Here is a 17,947-nt window from a genome sequence, read left to right on the forward strand (position 1 = left end):
ACGGGCTGGCTCCTCCCCCCTGCCCGAGTGCCGGGGCTGGGCTGGGCTGAAGCTGGGAGCCGGGAGCTCCGTGCGGGTCTCGCCCGGGCGGCAGGGCCCGGTCACCTGAGCTGCGCTGACAGCTGCTGCCTCCCCAGCAGGCGTGGGCAGGAAGCTGGGGTCAGCAGCCAGAGCCAACATCAACCCCAGGGGCTCTGATGTGGGACCCAGGCGTCTGAACCAGGTTGGAACCGCTAACCACCAGGCCGAATGCCCCCACACCTTTCAAACGGACCCGCCTCCCTGGCCCAGAGTGACCGTGGCTACTGCTGTGTCCTGTTCCAGCCACAGGGGCGGGAGGCCTGGCTGGGGCCCACCTGGTCAGGAGGAGGGGCTGGAGCGGGGGCGGCCTCCCTGCCCCAGCGGAGAGGCTGCTGCCCAGGGCCGGGTCTTCGCCCCCTGCCAGGCCCTCAGGGCTCAGGGTCTCACCCCAAGATCAGGACTTGGTGGGGGCACGGGTCACCCTCCTATGTCGCATTCCTGACGCCCTCCCCAAACCCCAGCTTCAGAGTGGTCACCCTCCTCTGTGATGGCCTCAAAGACCTCCCAAGCCCCAGTGTTGGCCAGTGGGGTGGGGAGGGCAGAGTGGACAGGCCTGGGAGGGAGGGGCCGCCTCCTCTCTGGGCTGAGACCGCATGCTTCCCAGCGTGGTGGAGGGGGCACACGCAGGCTGGCTCCGGGGTGGGAACCACAGTGCAGCCGGAGACGGACCCTGCGGAGGGGTGGGGGCGTCCGAGGCGGGGCGGCGACAGAGACCAGGCCCAGTATTCCCTCCCTCCTCCCGTCCTGCGGGGGCGCAGCGGAATCCGGCCGCAGTGCGAGACCCCCGCGGAAGGAGCGCTCTCCTCCCCGGCTGGGAACACGGGGCGGTCTCTCCCCAGCCTGGGCCCCTCTCGCGCCTGCACGGTGCCTCCCGGGGCTGGGGGCGGGCGGCCCCAGATTCCCACGCTGTCAGACGCAGGGGCCCTCCTCCTAGACAGAAGACCCCAGGGCCTGGGGCTATCCCCACGCTGGGCCCCAGTTCCCCGGGAGGGCGTGGGCAGTTTCTGCCGCGGGCGCCCCAGCCATTCCCGCACCGGCCGGCTGCGGTGCTGGCTGGGGGGGGGAGGGGGCACGGCACGGATGCCTCCATTTCCTGCCGATTTTAAGAGTTCTGCGTGCCCTTTGACCCGGCCCCTTCCTTTCCCAAAGGGGCGCCCAGGCCCCCTGTGGATTTTCCTGTTTGCTGCCCCCCAGAGCCTGGCTTGGCTGCAGCTGCTGCGTCCACTTCTGGCCCCAGCCCTGGGGTCCTGGGGTGTGGGGAGATTAGGATGCGGGTCTCCCACGGGGGTCCATGGCTCCCCAGCCGCCCACCCCCAGCCAAGCTGTCGCTAGAGCCCAGGGCAGTGGAGGAAGCCCTGGCATGGACTGCCCAGAGCTGTGCACCTGCCAGCCTGGGAGGGGGGACGCCTGAGGGCCCTGCAAAAGGGGGCTCCAGAGAACGCTGTGGAGTCCTGCGTCTGGACGTGGTGGCCCTGGGAGGACTCGCCCCCCCTTCCTGATTAGCACATTCCCAGCCTGCTGGCTGGGCTGGGCCGGCTGCTGCCACCAGTGCCAACCCCAGGCTGAGGGAAGGGGCTCGCCAGGCCCGCCTGCCTGTCAATCACAGGGCCCCGCCCACTCATGCTGGGTCCCGGCCTGCAGGCCGCCTGCCGGCTGCACCCCCGTTTCCCTCTCCCGGCCCGTGGCCCGTGTGGTGTGAGGAGAACCCGCCCTTTCTCAGAGAACAGCAAGGCTCGGCTCGGCGAGGTGAGGGAGGGAGGGAGGGCCGTGGCCACACAGTCCGTTTGCCACCCTCAGAGGCCTGGGCTCCCAGGGCAGCACCGCCCACCAGTGAGGCTCCTCCCACGTGGTGGGTGCCACCCATGCTCAGGCCCCGATGTCGCCCCATGGCGTCCTCCCCGGCTCCGGCTGGCCGCTGGTCACTGCCACGTGGGGACAGGGCTCCCATCCCTTCCTGCTAGCCAGCGGTCTCCCCACACTGTGCCCACGTCCATGTCCCAGCTGAGGGGGTACCAGGGACCCCCCCAAGGACATCCTTTCTCTGAATCCCAAACCTGTCAGTGGCTGTGGCCACGGGAGGCCCAGGGCGGCCGCCGGGGAGCCGGTCCCCAGCCTGCAGAGACCGTCTTCCTGCAAGACCAACAAGCTGTGGCCTGGCCATGGGCCCGGCACCTCTGATCCCGCGGTGAGCGCCGGGGTCCCCTTGAGCAGCTGGGTGCGGAAACACCTGCTGGCCCGGGAGGCGGCGGCGGGTGCAGCCCTGCGCGGGGAGAGCGCCAGCCAGGCCACTTCCCCGTGAAGCCCACGGCCTCTCCCCCGCCGCCCCCCGGCTGGCTCTGGAGTGAGGAAGTGTGCACGGGGTGGCCGGCGGCCTCGGCTGGAGGGCAGGGACCCAGCAGTGGGCTGGTGGCATGGAGCCCAGCGCTGCCCTGGCCTAGCCTCTGTGGCCTGGGAAGGCAGGGGTGGACGCGGTATCTGCTATGACCGGCTGTGGGCCAAGGCCCTCCCCACAGTGTGGCCAGGGTGGCTCCTGTCCCCCGGCTCGGCCCCTCCCCCAGGAGACAGCTCTGCACAGCCATCCCCCCTCCCAGACCCAGAAGCCCTAAGGTGTGGGCAGAACAGGCACCAGGGGTCCGCAAGCCTCAGCCATCGGCCAGAAGTGCTGCCCGTGAGCCACGCCCCAGGGGGCCACCTGGCCTGGCACATCGCCCGGAGACGCCAGCAGCGAGCCTGCTGCCGTAGGACCCTGGGGTGCAGCTGGACAGAGGCCTGGCCCGCGGGATGCTCCGAGCCACCCCTTGGAGGCCCTTAAGTGACCCTGACAACCCCACAGGACCGAGGCCGGCCCGTTTCCCGTGGGGGCTGGACTTGAGGGAAAGGTTTCCCGGCCGACCCATATCCGCGGGACACAGCACGGTAGTTTGAGCATCTCACTCGGGAGCTAAGAGGATCTTTAAGGGCAACGCAGACCTGAGAACCCACCCAGGAGATGCCCCTGCCAAGGGCCATCTGGCTCTGCACCCCCTGGGCTCCCGGACTCTCCCAGAAGTCTCCTCTCTCAGCTCCCGGGCCGAGAGCCCGAGGCCGGGCTGGGGGCCGTGTGCTCTAGCCTGCACTGCCACTGGGCCCCAGAGAAAGCACCACCCAGCAGGAGCCCCCCCCCACCATGGAGGCGGCCTCCCTCTCACTGGGCCAGACGGTGTCCCCGGGGCCCCACACCACCTCCACGCCATAGCTCGCCTCTGCAAACCTCCATGAGTTTGCTTCCAGGAGCCCGAGGTGTGTGCTCAGGGTTCCCGGGGCTGCCGGGGGTCACAGGAGGGGTGACCACGGCGTGTGAGCGGGAAGGGAGTCTCAGGGCGCGAGGTGGGAGGTGGGCAGAGCAGCCCTGTTCCTCCCAACCCCACTCATCCATACCCAGGTCGAGTGTCCATGCTGCAAGTGGCGAGCCCAACCCCGCCTGCCGCTGTGGCCTACCGAGTGGCCGATAAAAACCACCAGTTTTGGCTGGTGCTGCAGCTCCCTAGGCTAATCCTCCACTTGCGGCGCCGGCACACCGGGTTCTAGTCCCAGTTGGGGCACCGGATTCTGTCCTGGTTGTCCCTCTTCCAGGCCAGCTCTCTGCTGTGGCCCGGGAGTGCAGTGGAGGATGGCCTAAGTGCTTGGGCCCTGCACCCCATGGGGGACCAGGAGAAGCACCTGGCTCCTGGCTCCTGCCATCGGATCAGCGCGGTGCACCGGCCGCAGCGGCCATTGGAGGGTGAACCAACGGCAAAGGAAGACCTTTCTCTCTGTCTCTCTCTCTCACTGTCCACTCTGCCTGTCAAAAACAAAACAAAACAAAAATACCAATTTCAAGCTGTAAGGCAGGGCCTGGCCGTCTGGGGTGGGGGTGTTGAGGGAAGGCACCCGAAGAGGGGCCCATAAGCTGGGGGTTTGTGCCGCATGTCCACCCCGTGGGCTCTGGGGGCGAAGAGGTGGGTCCACGACATTGAAGGCAGGACCCAGTCTACGACGTGCTTAATAAATAAATGTGCTTAATAAATAAATGTGCTTAAAACACATTTTCGGGCCATTGCTTTGGCACAGGGGGTAAAGCCGCTGCCTGCAGCTCCAGCGTCCCATACGGGCATGAGTTCGAGTCCCGGCTGCTCCACTTCCGATCCAGCTCTGCTATGACCTGGGAAGGCAGTAGAAGATCCCCAAGTCCTTGGGCCCTGCACCCGCGTGGGAGACCTGGAAGAAGCTCCTGGCTCCTGGCTTTGGATCCGTGCAGCTCTGGCCGTTGTGGCCAGTTGGGGAGTGAACCAGCGGATGGAAGGCCTCTCTCTCTCTCTCTCTCTCTCTCTCTTCTCTGTGTGTAACTCTGACTTTCAGATAAATAAATCTTTAAAAAAAAACATATTTATTTGCTTATTTATCCACAAGGCAGAAAGAGAGAGAGAGAGAGAGAGAGAGAACGCAGTCCATCAGTCTTCGAGCTGCTGGCTCACTCCCCAGACCCCTGCACAGCAGGGCTGGGCCGTACTGAAGCCAGGAGCCCCCTCCTCGCCTCCGCTGCTGAACGGAGAGCTGGCTCCTGCCCCGTGGGACCCCAGCGCGCAGGGTGGAGCCTGAGGATTCGCGGGGGTGTCGGCGTCTACTCGGAAGCTGAGGCCCAGCCCAGGGAATCTCAGGGCTCTGAGGAACCCAGGGGCTGGCCGCCAGCCCACTGACCACCCTCCAGGCAGTCCGCAGCCTCCCGTGTGCTGGAGAGAGGCAGCCTGTTGCCGGAGGCCAGCGCCGAGCGCCAGGCCCGCTGGGCAGCTCCAGCTCCACTTTCAGAGCCAGACTACAGCCCTGGGCTTGCTCTGGCCTCTGCTGGAAGGGGCGGGCCGGCGGGCCCTGACGGACAGCTGCACACACCTGGGCTCAGAGGCCCCGTCGTGGCTTGGTCTGGCCGCCTTCCACCTTCATCGTTAGAGAACGCAGCTGGGGTAAGTCCCAGGGGCTGGCGATTGGGCAGAGATTTGTCCCTCAAGGGGACGGTGTCAGCCACTCGGCCACAGTGGACAGGCACGCCAGGCCAGGCATTCTGCCTGCTGCCTGTGAGGAGGGCCGAGCGGCCGCCCTGCACTGCTCAGAGCCAGGGACAGCCAGTGAGTGGGTGGAGACAGCCACAGGGCAGGCCTGCGACGGCCTGGGCCCCTGACCACCCCGGTGCACAGCCTGAGCCGACGTGTGGGACTCGAAAGCCGTCTTCGTCGCATGACTGTGCACCTGTGTGCTCCATGAGATTCCCAGCTGACGAATCCCTGCCAGCGTGGTGGCTTCAGCCATGGACACGTGTGTCTCCTGAGCCCCCCTGGGAGGGGTCTTCCCACCTCCCCCCGCCTGCCCCAGCCCCAGCAGGCTCCCGGCTGCATCAGCCTCCGTCCTGGGTCCCAGCACCCCTCCCTCCACTGGGTCACACCTGCCAAGACCCAGCTTCCGGATAAGGTCAGAGCCTGGGCTGGGGGCTGGGGGCACTACCCTGTCTCCTCTGGGGGACAAGAGGGAACCCAGGCCATCCGTGACCAGCAAGTGACAGGCCGGGAACCCTCTCCTGGAGGCAGGAGCAACGCACGGGACCCGCCAGGCTTGAGCCAGAAGCCCCGGCACCCGCCTGCAGCTGCTGAGCCCGCGCTGGCCCGTGCTAGACGCAGGCTGCAGGGTGAGCACCGTGAGGAGCCGGCCTGTCCACCGTCCCCAGCGTCCCCAGCCGTCTGCGTCTCCTTTACTTCCCCTGGCTCTCAGAGCAGCCTCCTGCCCGGCCCCGCCCACCTGAGCCCAGCGCTCTCTTTCGGCCACAGAACCTCTGGGCTGCAGGCACCTGCCCCAGTCGTCACCTCTTCCACCGGGCGTGGCCTGAGCCCCTAGACCCCCCCAACGCCCTACCAGGACCCATCCCTGCTGCCCGGCCACCTGCCCGCATTTGGAACATCTCAAAAGCGTCTCCGTCGCGGGGGGAGGGCCAGCACGGGCACAGGCACCAGGGGCTTGAGTGCTGGTCCACAGACGATGGGCAGGTGGAGCCGCGGAGGAGTGAGTGGGTGCACAGAGGCGTGGGCTCTGCAGCCCGCACACGGTTCCCCTGCGCAGCCCGGCGGGGCCTCCCCGCCCGCAGCCTCCAGGAGCCTCCAGGCTGGGGGTGGAGCGGGGAGGGGGGCTCAGGGCAGGCAGCGTCTGCTTTGCCTCACGTCCCTCCTCTGGAATGAACTCCGGGACGCAGAGTTCTGGGAGCAGATGTTATCACAGCCCCGCCAGCAGCCCCAGCTTCGGGGGGCAGAGGACAGATCCCCCAGGAGCGTGGGCCCTGGGGAGGGGGGAGAGATGGCCCCTGCCTCCCCGTGTTGCCGAGGGCCGTCCAGCACACGCCCGGCCGGCGCCCTGCCTGGCCCACGAGAACAGAACCTGAGACAGAGCCGTTCCCCGAGGCTCTGAATCCATGTCCCCCGTGGGGGTCTGCTGGGCACCCCGGGCAGGGAGGGGGGGCCCGGGGACTCCCACGCCTGCTGGCCAGGCCCAGACCCCCTCGGCAGCCTACCCCGGCAAGCATCTCCCGCCCCTGCGGCCCCTACGTGAGCGTCTCCCGCCCAGCGGCGGCCAGATTCACGGAGGAGCGGCTGCAGGGTCCCCCGACCCTCAGACAGGCGTCGGGAATTCCACACCTCCCAGCCCCAAGGAAGGCTCGCTGCCTCCTGTTGACTTCTGGGAAAGCTGACTGAGATGATCAGAGGGAGGCCGCCGCCCCCCCCACCGCGGGAGCCGCGAGCGCCAGGGCCAGGCGCCCCCAAAGAGCCTGTCTTCACTTGAGCGCGCGCTCACGTTCCCACGCCAACGCTCACAGCGCTCTGGGTTCGGGCGATTTTTCTCCGGCAGCTGGAGGACTCGGCCTCACTTAAGGCAAGCAGGGGGGTTCCTGCCCCCTGGAGACCCAACAACGGCTCACAGGTGTGCGTACCTGCTCGCGGCCCCGTGTCCAGAGGGGCCGTGGGGGCCGTGGGGGCCGATGGACACTCTGGACGGGTCTGGAGCAAAGTGGAGGAAGCCCAGGCCCCAAGAAGCTCTGGAGCCCGCGGTGGCTGGGGTCAAGGACAGCCCAAGCGGGAGGGGTCGGACCCGGCTGGGGGATTCCTGCTAGGCAGAGGGGTCTGCTCTGGGAACACACACCATGGGCTTTCCAAACAAATTAAAATGAGCTTTCCAGCCACTCTCCACCGTGGAATGAAGGAAGGGGGTAGGGAGGGGGAAAGGGGGGAAGGGGGGAGGGCAGAGGGGAGGGGGGAAGTGAGGCAGGGGAGGGGAGGGAGGGAGGAAAAGGAAGGGAGGAAGAGGAGGGGGAGAAAGAGAGGAAGGGGGAGGGGAGGGGGAGGAGGGGAGGGGAGGAGGGAGGGGGAGGGGATGGGGAGGAAGAAGAGGGAGAGGAAGGAAGCAAAAGAGAAGGTGGAGGAGGGGAGGGGAGGAGGGGGAGGGAAGAAGGAGGGGAGGGGAGGAGGGGGAAGAGGTCGAGGGGAGGGGAGAAGGTGGAGGAGGGAGGGGAGGGAGGGGAAGGAAAGGAGGGGAAGGGGGAAGGAAGAGGAAGGGGGAGGGGAGGGGAGGGGAGGAGGCGGTGGCTTCCCAGTGACTCAGCCCCAGCCCTGGGGGGGGCCGAGTTCCCAGCGCCCAGGGGCGGGGCCTTGCAGTTTCGTCCCCTGAGGCCGTTTCTTCCTGGAGAAAGTTCTGAGCTGCTTGGGCAGGGGGCCAGGCTGGATGGAGGCTTCCCCCTCCCCACAGCCCCACAGCCTCTGCAGGTCCTGAGCTGGGCCTAGGGCCAGGCCAGGCCGGCTGACCCCCCTCAGAGCCCCAGCGACCCCGGGGGCTCCGTCAGCTCCCACCGGGAGGGCACAGGTCCTGAGCCGCCGTGCCCACGCTGCCACCGGCAAAGCCCCCAGGTCCTTTTTTAAAGATTTATTTTATTTATTTGAAAGGCAAAGAGAGAGGGAGGGAGAGAGGGAGGGAGCGAGGGAGGAAGGGAGCAAGGGAGAGAGGGAGGGAGGGAGGGAGGGAAGGAGAGAGAGGGAGGGAGAGGGAGGGAAGGAGGGAGGGAGAGAATCTTCCATCCGCTGGTTCACTCCCCAAATGGCCACAACGGCCAGGACTGTGCCAGGCTGAAGCCAGGAGCCAGGAGCTTCTTGCTGGTCTCCGTGTGGGTGCAGGGGCCCGAGCACTTGGGCATCTTCCGCTGCTTCCCCAGGCCACAGCAGGGAACTGGATTGGACGTGGAGCAGCCGGGACTCGAATCAGCGCCCATATGGGCACCTGGTGGCAGTTTAACCCGCTATGCCACAGCTCCGGCCCCAGAGCCCTGCCTTCCTCATGTACCCCTCGACCCACACGCTCCTGGGGCCCCAGCTGGGCGCCGCCTTTTCTGACCCCCTGGGGCTCCATGGGTGGACCACTCACCTCCCCGAGAGGGCACAGCCTAGACCCAGCTCAGTCCAGGCCCGTGGGCAGCTGCAGGGCCCTGGGGGCTGGCGAGGTGGGAAGAGGCAAGAGGCCCTTCCTCTGAGGCCATGCCCAGGGCCAGGGGCCGCCTCTGGGGCACCCGCAGGTGGGGTCTGTGCCCTGAGGCCCCAGAAGAGGGGAGGGAAGTGGTCCCCATCAGGCTGAGCCGTCCCGCCCACCCTGCGCCCCACCTCTGGAGTGGCAATGCCAGACTGCCCGGGGGGCCGGCCCATCCTGCCTCGTGGAAGCCGGCTCGGGAGCCCGGTACCTGTCTGGGAACTTGCCCGGGCAACGCGTGCCCCGGTGTCTGGGCCAGGGGATCAGCAGGGCCGTGCTGGCCCCTGCCCTGCTCGGTGCCTGGGCAGAGTCCCGGCTGCACCTGGGGCCACTGCACTTGTGGCTGGCCACGGGCTGGGGGAGGCCAGCTGACCCTGCAGCACGTGCCCTCACCCCGTCCCAGGCAGCAAAGCTGGGGTGCCCGTGTGTGCACATGCGTGTGTGTGTGTGTCTGTGCGTAGGACCCGGCAGGGAGGGCTGTGCCTCCGGTCTCTGCAGGGGGCCTGGAGGGCTCCGGGCAGGCAGGGCGGGCAGAGTGGGCACCGAGGGCCTGGCAAAGCTGGCCCGGGGAGATGCAGGAGGCCCCTCCCGCACGGGCAGGGCGGGCCAGCCAGCTGGAGGCCCTGCCCTGACGATGGACCTCCGTCCTCCCCGCGTGTGCACGTGTGTGCCTGTGTGTGTGCACGTGTGTGCGCCTGTGTGTGCATGTGTGCGCCTGTGCGTGCACGGGTGCGTGCGCGCACGTGTGTGCCATGTGTGTGCAGTGTGCGTCTGTGTGTGCACTGTGTGTGCGCCTGTGTACAGGCCTCTGAGGCCGGCCCAAGTCTATCTGAAGGGCAGAGCTGCAAGGCGCCAGCCGGCCCTGCCCGCACAGCCGGAGGGTCCAGCCCGGGGCCGCCCGCCTCGGCAAGGCCCAGCGCCGGCCTCTGGGGAATGCAGGCCTCCAGGCGGAGAGAGGGCACCGCCCGGCAGGGGCAGACAGACGGGGCAGACTCGCGAGTGGCCGGGGGCAGCCTGGGGAGGGCCGTCTCCTCGAAGCAGTTCTGATACTTTTTACAGTCACTTCAAAGATTTGTTTACGTACCTGAAAGGCAGAGAGAGAGAGAGAGAGAGAGAGAGAGAGAGAGAGAGAGAGGCCTTCCGTCCACGGGTTCACTCCCCCAGTGGCTGCAACGGCCAGGGCCGGGCCAGGCCAAAGCCAGAGCCAGGAGCTGCACCCGGGTCTCCCACGTGGGTGCAGGGCCCAAGGACCTGGACCATCACTGCTGCCCTCCCAGGTGCCCTAGCATGCTGCCCCCCCATGCTCACACATATGAACACACATACATACACCCACATACATATACATACACATAAACACACAGATACATAATATACCCCCACATACCTGCAATATGTATATATGTTGCTTCCACGCCACACACATATACCCCACATATCTACATGCTCACACACCACATGCACATATACACACAGAGACTCACACACACAGACTCACACACAGACTCACACACACAGACTCACACATACACCGAGACTCACACACACAGAGACTCATACACACACACACAGAGACTCACTCACACACAGAGACTCACACACACACAGAGACTCATACATACACAGAGACACACACACAGACTCACACACACACACAGACTCACACAAACACACAGACTCACACACACACACAGACACACACACACAGAGACTCACACACACAGACTCACACACACACAGAGACTCACACACACACACTCACACACACACAGACACACACACACGGCCCCATCAGCTGACCCCCACCCCTGCGTGCGCAGTGCCCGGCTCCGCTCAGAGGCTGCGCTTGGCCTCACAGTGCAGGGTGAGCACACACAGACGTGCACCCGGCGCCGAGCGAGGACGCCTTTACCTTCCACGTCCACAGAGCTGCGCTCAGCTCTGACCGGGCCTGGCCTCTCCCCTCACACCAGGCCAGTGCCAGCCCGGCCACCCCAGCCCTGACGAGGGCGCCCCGGCGTGTCTGAAGGGGAGGAAGTGACCGATGCACCCCGCCTCGGTGGTGCCGGCTCCCAGGGCAGCCTGGGGAACGGCAGGCCCTTCCATTCAGCGGCTTCCCACAGAGGAGGCCTGGCTGCCCCGCACGCCCTGCCCAGGTGTCGGCTCCCAACCCCCCCAGCACGGGGTCACCAAGCAGCCTGCACTGGCAGAGGGGGTCTCCAGGCCCTGCCACCAGGACGTGGCCCTGGTTGGTCTGGACCGCTTTCCTCAGCCCCCACCCCCTGGCTCCGTAAAGAGGGGCTCGGGGGTCGCAGAGCCTCATTCCTGCGTGGATGAGGGCCCAGCCCCTGCCACGTGGGTGCCCCAGCCCCAGGCCCTGGGGGCCTCCCTCCTACTGCACACCCAGGGCCCTGTCTGTGGTCTGCCACCTTCTTCCCTGCCGGCCGAGGGCAGAGGCTGAGAGTGGAGGTGCTGGCCGCAGCGCTGGGGAGGACCCCAGGCCAGGGCTCCCCTCCTTCCGTTCAGGCCGCCCCAGGGATCAGGGACTCTGCAGGGCTCCAGCGGAAGCCCCGGCCCCCTCCCCACCCCGGCGGGAGCAGGGGCGGCGCCGGGTGCGGACCGCGCAGCCCGGCTCTTCCTTCTATGGGCTGCAGGGCTCTGTTACATAAACATGGCGGCGCTGCCTCCGGGGCGCTGACCCCGAGGTGCTACCCCAGCTCTGGCTCTGGGAAGGCAGGAGCGGGCCCCCCGCCGCAGAGCCGCCGCGTCTCCCGGAGACAGGTGTGCCCAGAGAAGGCAGCGGGTCAGGTGCGCAGAGCGCCAGCCTGCGTGCGCCCCCCTGGGCCAGGGCTGCCCCGCTCGGCTCCCAGCTTTCTGCGCCCCCCTGCCCCGGCTGCGGCGTGAACTGGCCAAGGCAGGCACACTTGGGACGCGCTAGCACTGCCGCGCGGAAAACCGGCCGCCCGACGGGACACGTGGGAGCAGCTGTGCGCGTGACAGCCCCGGGTCTCCCTGCACCACCGCGTGCCCGCGCCAGGCCCTGGCCCCTCTCTCCAGGGGCCCCGGCGCCATCAGCCCTCAAGGTCATCGTGACCGGGGTTGGGGGTGGGGGGTCTGGGCGCCATCCTCCGGGCTGTTACCCTCGAGGCCCCGGAGGGCGCAGCCGCCGGGCCAACCACGCAGCCAGGCTTCGCACCGAGCCCCGCGCCAGGCCTCGCTCCGGCCCAGCTCCGAGGGCCCCGCCGGACCGAGCTGCCCCGCCACGCCCGCGCCGCCTCGGCTATTGAGATGCAAATCGCGCCCCCCTGTCGCCGCGCGAGGCGACGGCCCGGGCGGATCCTTCCGCAGCCCCGGCTCAAACTTTCGGCCTCCGAAAACTTGAGAGCGAGAAGTAGTCCCCGGGCGCCCGCTGCCGCCCGCCCCGCGCCGCCGCGGCCCCCCGCCGCCCAGCGCCCGGCTCCGGACGCGCGCCCCAGGCCGCGGGGCGCGGGGCCGCCCGGGGCGCGCGCGCAGGGACGCGCGGCCCGCGACGGGGCGCGGGGTGCGGAGGGATCGCGGGGCGGGGCCGGCCGGGGCGGGGCGGGGGGCGGCTCTCCCGGCGGGGGCGGAGCGCGGCGCGGCCCCGCGCCTCACTCGTGCCTCGGCCGCGGGCGGGAGCGCAGGGGCGCGGGCGCTGCGGAGGGGCGAGCGGCCGCCGAGCCGGCCCGGACACTGCGAGAGCGCAGCGCGCCGCCGGCCGGGAGGGAGCGGGACCCGCCCGCCGCACCGTCGGGCGCGCGTGTGCGTGGGAGCCGCCGCCCGGGGCAGCGGGCAGCCGACGGGCAGGCATGCGGCCGCTGCCGGCGCCCCTGCTCTGCCTGGCGCTGCTGCCCGCGCTGGCCGCGAGAGGTAGGCGCCCGCCCGCCGCGGCCCGCAACTCCCCGCGTTCCCCGGAAACTTCGCGCGCGGGCGCGCGTGGGGGATCGGGCCCTGGAGGGGCAGGGAGCGGCGGCCCGGCCCCTGCCGCTCGCCCCTCGTCGGGGCGCCGCTCCGCGGTCGGGGTCGGAGCCGGGCGTGGGGCCGTGGGGGCCCCGCGGGGCGCGCCGCCGGCCGCCCGCCGCTTCTCGGTTTGAGTCGAGTCCCTCTGGCTTCCTGTTGCTTGTCGGGGCCGCTTGTGTTCTCTGCTGCGCCCGGATGTCGGGGCGCGGGGCGCGGGGTCCGGGGCCGCGCGGCGCGTGTCGCGCAGCCCGGCTCGCGGGCGGGTGCGTGGGGGTGGGAGATGCGCCGAGGCCTCCCCCGTGCCTGGCGGGACTGGAGTTTTCGGTCGCTCTCCGCAGCTGAAGTTTGGAAACCGCGGGGGCGGCGCGCGGGCTGGGGCGCTGGTTCCCGCGCGCTCCCGTCGGGAACTCCGGGGCGTGAGAATGACCTGTCCGGTACCCCCTCCCAAAAAGTGGGTTCCAGCTCACACCCGTCCCGTGGCAGCCGCGCGCGGGGGTCGCGCGCGCGCGCTCCGCAGCCGCCTTCCGGGGGCCGTGGCGGGGCTGCCCCTGGAGACGCCCGCCGCGGGGGCAGGTATTGGGTGTCGGCGGAGGCGGGGCGGCCCCGGGCGCTGTCCCCGTGCCCCGGAGGCGGCCCCGGCGACAATGGGCCGCTCTGATTCCGCGCCTGGCGCTTTGTCGGCGGGCGGGGCGGCGGGGGCGCAGCTGTCGCATTTTCCCACGAGTGGGGGCTGCCCTGGCAGATCGCGTTCGCACGAGACAATCTGGGTGGCTGGACGGGGCCCCCGCCCTCCAGGGCTCCCCAGCACCCAGCTTGGGGGGGGCTCCAGCTGCCCCTCCCCACCAGTTCACCTGCTGGCCTCGCCCACCTGTTCCCAGGCCTGGCCACCTCTGGGCACAGACCCTGGGCCAGAGCACTGAAGCCCCCGGGTTTCATCGGGGCGGGCTGTGGCCCCGGCCGCTCCCCACCCCACGCTCATGCCCCGGAATCGAGGGGTGGGCCCTCGGGAAGCCCCGGTAACCACCCTCTCTCCCCCACTTCCCCAGGCCCGAGATGCTCCCAGCCCGGGGAGAGCTGCATGAATGGTGGCAGGTGTGAAGTGGCCAACGGCACGGAGGCCTGCGTGTGAGTACCGCCGCGTCGCGCCGGGGACCTGTTGCCTTGGTGGGGAGCCGAGCCCCTGCCTGCTGCGGCCCGGAACACTGGGCCATTGTCTTCTGGGGATAGCCCAGAAGGCCGGCTGGGTCACGTGCTGACTTTTATTGGACCCAGCCTGGCAATTACTTAATCACCAGCAATTATGCCGCACGCGGGTCTGGCCGCTGGAGGTCTCAGTGTGCTTCGGGGTCGAGGGGCGACCCCTGGCGCCCCTTGATTCCTGAAGACCCTGGGACACGGTGGGTGTGGGGGGGTGCTGTGTGTCCTCCCCCACTGTGTCACCCGGGGAGCCGCCTCCCCTGCGCAGGAAACAGCTCCAAACAAAACCCACCCCCTGCTCGGCCCAGAGCCCTCCCTGGGCCCGGGGTGCCGGGCTGCACCCAGCTCCTGGGGCTGTGGGATGTGGGGCCGCCTGCGGGGAGTTTGCTTCCTGTCTCGGCATCTGCAGCCTCTGACCTCCCAGACTCGGGGTGGCGTGGGCGGGCGGAGGCCGGGATGTCTTGGAATGTGCTCCTCCTCGGCCGCCCGCCTGCCCGGGAGCCCCCCGTCGGCCCCCGGCCGGCGCCCGTCAAGTTCAGCTCGTCCCTGACCAGAATAACGAAGAGGCGTCTGGAACCGGAGGGAGTTCCCCAGCCGTGGGCGCCCTCGTTCCAACCGCCCAAGGGCCCATTGCCGTGGCAACCCCGGCGGCTCCTGCCGCCCCGGTGCCCGGCCTGTGGGCCGGCAGCCCCCCCCACGCCGAAGCCAATTAGGCCGTCTGCGTGCAGTTTAATGGACAAAGCGGATTGTGTCTTTGTCAGGCACTAATGAATGCATGCCGGCTCCTCTACCCCCTGGCTTTTGGGGCTGCCCTGCCCGTGCAGAAGCCTCGCGGACGCTGGCGGCCCTAAATCTCGTTTCCTTTCATTCAGGGGCCGACAGCTGGGCTTCAGCGGCCGCGCAGCCGCTATTGTTGGGGAGGCGGATTAATGCCGAGTGATTAATTACGCCCTTCGCTGCCTCGGCGCTCGGCGCTCCGCGGGCCAGGGCTGGGAACCTTCCTGGGAGGGCGGTGCCGGGCGCGCGCCCCCCGAGTCCCCTGCCCGGGCCCGGCGGGAAGCCTGCCTCAGTTGGGCCTGGCGCTCAGCCGAGCTCTGCCACAGAGGCCTCATTGTGCCCACGCCACCCCCCAGAGCCAATTGGAAGGCAGGACGGAAGCGCCGTGGGCAGAGGCCCCCACCCCTGGGCAGCAGGGCCTCCGAGGGACGCAGGTCCGGGGACTCTCACTGCCCCCCCCCCCCCGTGGGCCGCCCTGCCTCCCGGTTCCCGCCCAGCCTTCTCAGAAGGCCCCGGAAGGTCTGTCTAGGAGTTGGCCAGAGCCCACGGGGGGCCCATGGGGGCCCAGGGGAGAATCCCACCCTCTTCCCAAGGAGGCAGCTGGCATGGGGCCTCCCGAGCCCGCCGGCCCCATCCCGGCTCCGTGCTTGGAAAGTTCTGGACTCATGGTGCTGACTCCCCTGCAGAGGGCATGGGAACGGATCAGGCGGCGGCTCGCCTGTCCCCGGTGAATCACCTCTTCCCATCCCGGGGAGAAGGAGCCGTCCCGGGCGGCCGGTCAGGTGGTTGCGGGGCTCAGAGGCGGAAGGAGCCATGTCCGTTGGCGCCGTCCCAGGAGGTGCAGCCCCGAGACTGTGGAGGGGCTGCAACCTGGGGGCAGGTGGGCGTGGCCTCTGGGCAGCTGCCATGTGTGGTGGCCACGGTGGCTCCGTCCGGTGCTGGGGATGCCGGAGAGCCCCCAGGAGCAGAGCGACCGTTGGGGTGGGCTGTGTTGTCCAGGGCTGCTGGCCTCTGGGCTGGGAGATGGGCATCTTCTGGGAGCCCCCGAAGTGGAGTGGTCCCTCGTGCCGGAGCTCCCCGGGGGAGAAGGGGGTAGTGGGCGTTAGCTTTGGGCCGCCCCGTGTCCAGCCCTGGCTTCGGCGCCCCGCTAGCTCCGTGACCTGGGTCATCAGGGCACGCGGGTCTCGGTTTTCCCATCTGTGCAGTGGGACTGCTTCCCAGTTGCCCTGTAGGGGGCGGGTGGCTGGCACCAGGTGAGAGGCCCTTCCCTCCCGGCCTCCCTGGGAGCCCCAGCTGCTGTCGGTTCCTGTCCCTGGGACATTAATGTGGTTCGTGAATTAACTCAGAGTGGGTGGGTGGGGCGCAGGCCCAGGCCCTGCTTGGGGAGGGCTTGTGATTTTGTGATTCTGCTACCCGTGGCGGTGCTAGTCCCAGCGGCCCTTGCTTCCTGCGACGTTTTAAAAACAGTTTAGGAATTTGGAAGAACCGAGAACAAGACCCCCCACCCTCATTCATTCTCCAGACGGCCACAACGGCCAGGGCTGGGCCACACTGAAGCCAGGGCCTGGAAACCCGCCCAGGTCTCCCACACGGGTAGCGGGGACCACGGCACCGGCACCTGGGTCGGCGGCTGCTGCCTCCCCACGCCGGGAACTCAGCATCGGGTCGGGAGCAGAGCAGCCAGAACTGGAACCAGCGCTCTGATGGGGGTGCTGAGCCCGCGGCACGGCGACACCAGCCCTGTGGGACCCACGCGGGGGACGCGGCAGGCCCAGCCTCACCCATACTCAGTCAGCGTCCAGGGTGGGCTGAAGGCGGCGGGATGGCCTCCAGCTCGCGTGACTAGCGGGATCGGGCCTGGCGTGGCCTGATGTCAGGGTCAGGCGGTGGCCCTGGGGTCGCACAGCTGGTGCTGCGTGTGGCCGCCCTGCCCCTCTGGTGCGCTCGCCCGCCCGCCCCAGCCACTTCCCAGCCGCTTCCCAGCCGCTCTGCGAGGAAGTGGGGCTGGGGGTGTGGCTTCCCTTACGGGCCTGGTGGGAAGTGACCGGGCCCTGGACGCCAGCTGTCCCTGTCACCCCTGTCTGGCTGTTTCCATCCAGTCACCTGCACGTCCCAGCCAGGCCCCGGGGAGGCACAGTGCCGGCCTTGGTCTGTGTCGCACCTGGGCCTCCAGGATGTGGTCAGAACAGCACAGACGCGGCGTCAGGTGGAAAGTGGGGGGGTGGCCGGGGCCCAGGGTTCTTCCAGGGAAGGTCCCTGCAACCCGCACTTTGCCGTTGAAGGGCAAGGACAAGTGGAGAGCGGGACGGGACAGACGTGTGACCTGGCAGAAGAGGCTGGGGCGGCCCCCCACGGAGTGGCCCAGCTGCTGGGGCCGGGACCCCTGACGTGGGGGGCGTCGCAGGCTGAAGGCCCCCGTGGAGGGCCCAGGGCTTCTTGCGCCATCCTGGTGTGGGGAGGGGACCTTTCCTGTTTCATGTCTTGGCTATAAATAGCGAGAGGATGTGGCTTTGCAGTCGGCTGCGTGCTGCTTTCCTGGGTTACGCGGGGTACGGCGGCCAGGGCAGACGCGGCCCCGGCTCGGGCCTCGCGGAAGCCTGGCAGGCGCTGCTGGTGGTGGGCGCGGTCCGTCTTGTTCCCAGTTTACAGGTGGGAAGACGGAGGCGGGCGGTGCGGGCGGGTCCTGCCCCTCACATCCCCAGGTTTAACGAGCGGCTGCCCCTGGGCGTCTTGGCGGTGGGCCCGGGCCTGCCTGCCTGTCCAGGCCGGGGCGGGGCCCCTCTGCTGCGGCAGGGACATGCAGCCAGGCTGACCCCTGGGAGTCAGAACGGCCCCGGCGGGCAGCTTCTGCCAGGCTGGGGCCTGCCCCGGCCCAGGTGTGCTCCCCTGATGGCCGGAGCAGGCTGGGAGGGCGGGGGGCACCCTTCTCGGGCCCTCACCCCACTCCCCCGAGGCCTGGATGGCTGTCGGTAGTGGTCAGTTAGGCATAGCAGGAAGCCTGCCCTTCAACCGTAGTCAGCGTGGAACTTGGGGCACGGTCCGATGGCATTCGGGGCGCTTTGGTGGCATTTAGCTCAACCCCGGACTCTGGGAGCAGGACGTTTTTGTCACCCCACGCTGAAGCTGTCCCCGAAAACAGCCACTCCCAAGCTTTGCCTGTTCTGGGCGTGCGCGTGTGTCCCAGGCGGGCTGGGTTGCGGTGTGGCGCCCGGCCTCGTTCCTCTGGGGCCGGGCACCGGCCAGGGGTGCAGGCTCTGGGCCGTCAGTGGACACAGTCCAGACGTGGGGCCTGCCCTCTGTCTCTGAGTGGTCTCAGACGCCCCGGCCGCTCCCGGGTCTCGGGCAGACTGCG

General features: G+C 69.0%; 1 protein-coding gene across 1 annotated transcript in view; it reads left to right on the forward strand.

Moving 5' to 3' along the window:
• Nucleotides 1-12,269: 12,269 nt before the first annotated feature.
• NOTCH1 (notch receptor 1) overlaps nt 12,270-17,947 on the forward strand; it is a 35,615-nt gene continuing 29,937 nt past the window's right edge. The window contains exons 1-2 of the mRNA XM_070058926.2: nt 12,270-12,531; nt 13,668-13,746. Of these exons, the coding sequence (XP_069915027.2) occupies nt 12,471-12,531; nt 13,668-13,746 (140 nt within the window). The 5' untranslated portion in view covers nt 12,270-12,470. The remainder of the gene's footprint in view (nt 12,532-13,667; nt 13,747-17,947) is intronic.

Source organism: Oryctolagus cuniculus, chromosome 1 (genome assembly GCF_051225735.1).
Source record: "Oryctolagus cuniculus isolate XC-2025 breed Fujian yellow rabbit chromosome 1, ASM5122573v1, whole genome shotgun sequence".
NCBI classification, from domain to species: Eukaryota; Metazoa; Chordata; class Mammalia; order Lagomorpha; family Leporidae; genus Oryctolagus; species Oryctolagus cuniculus.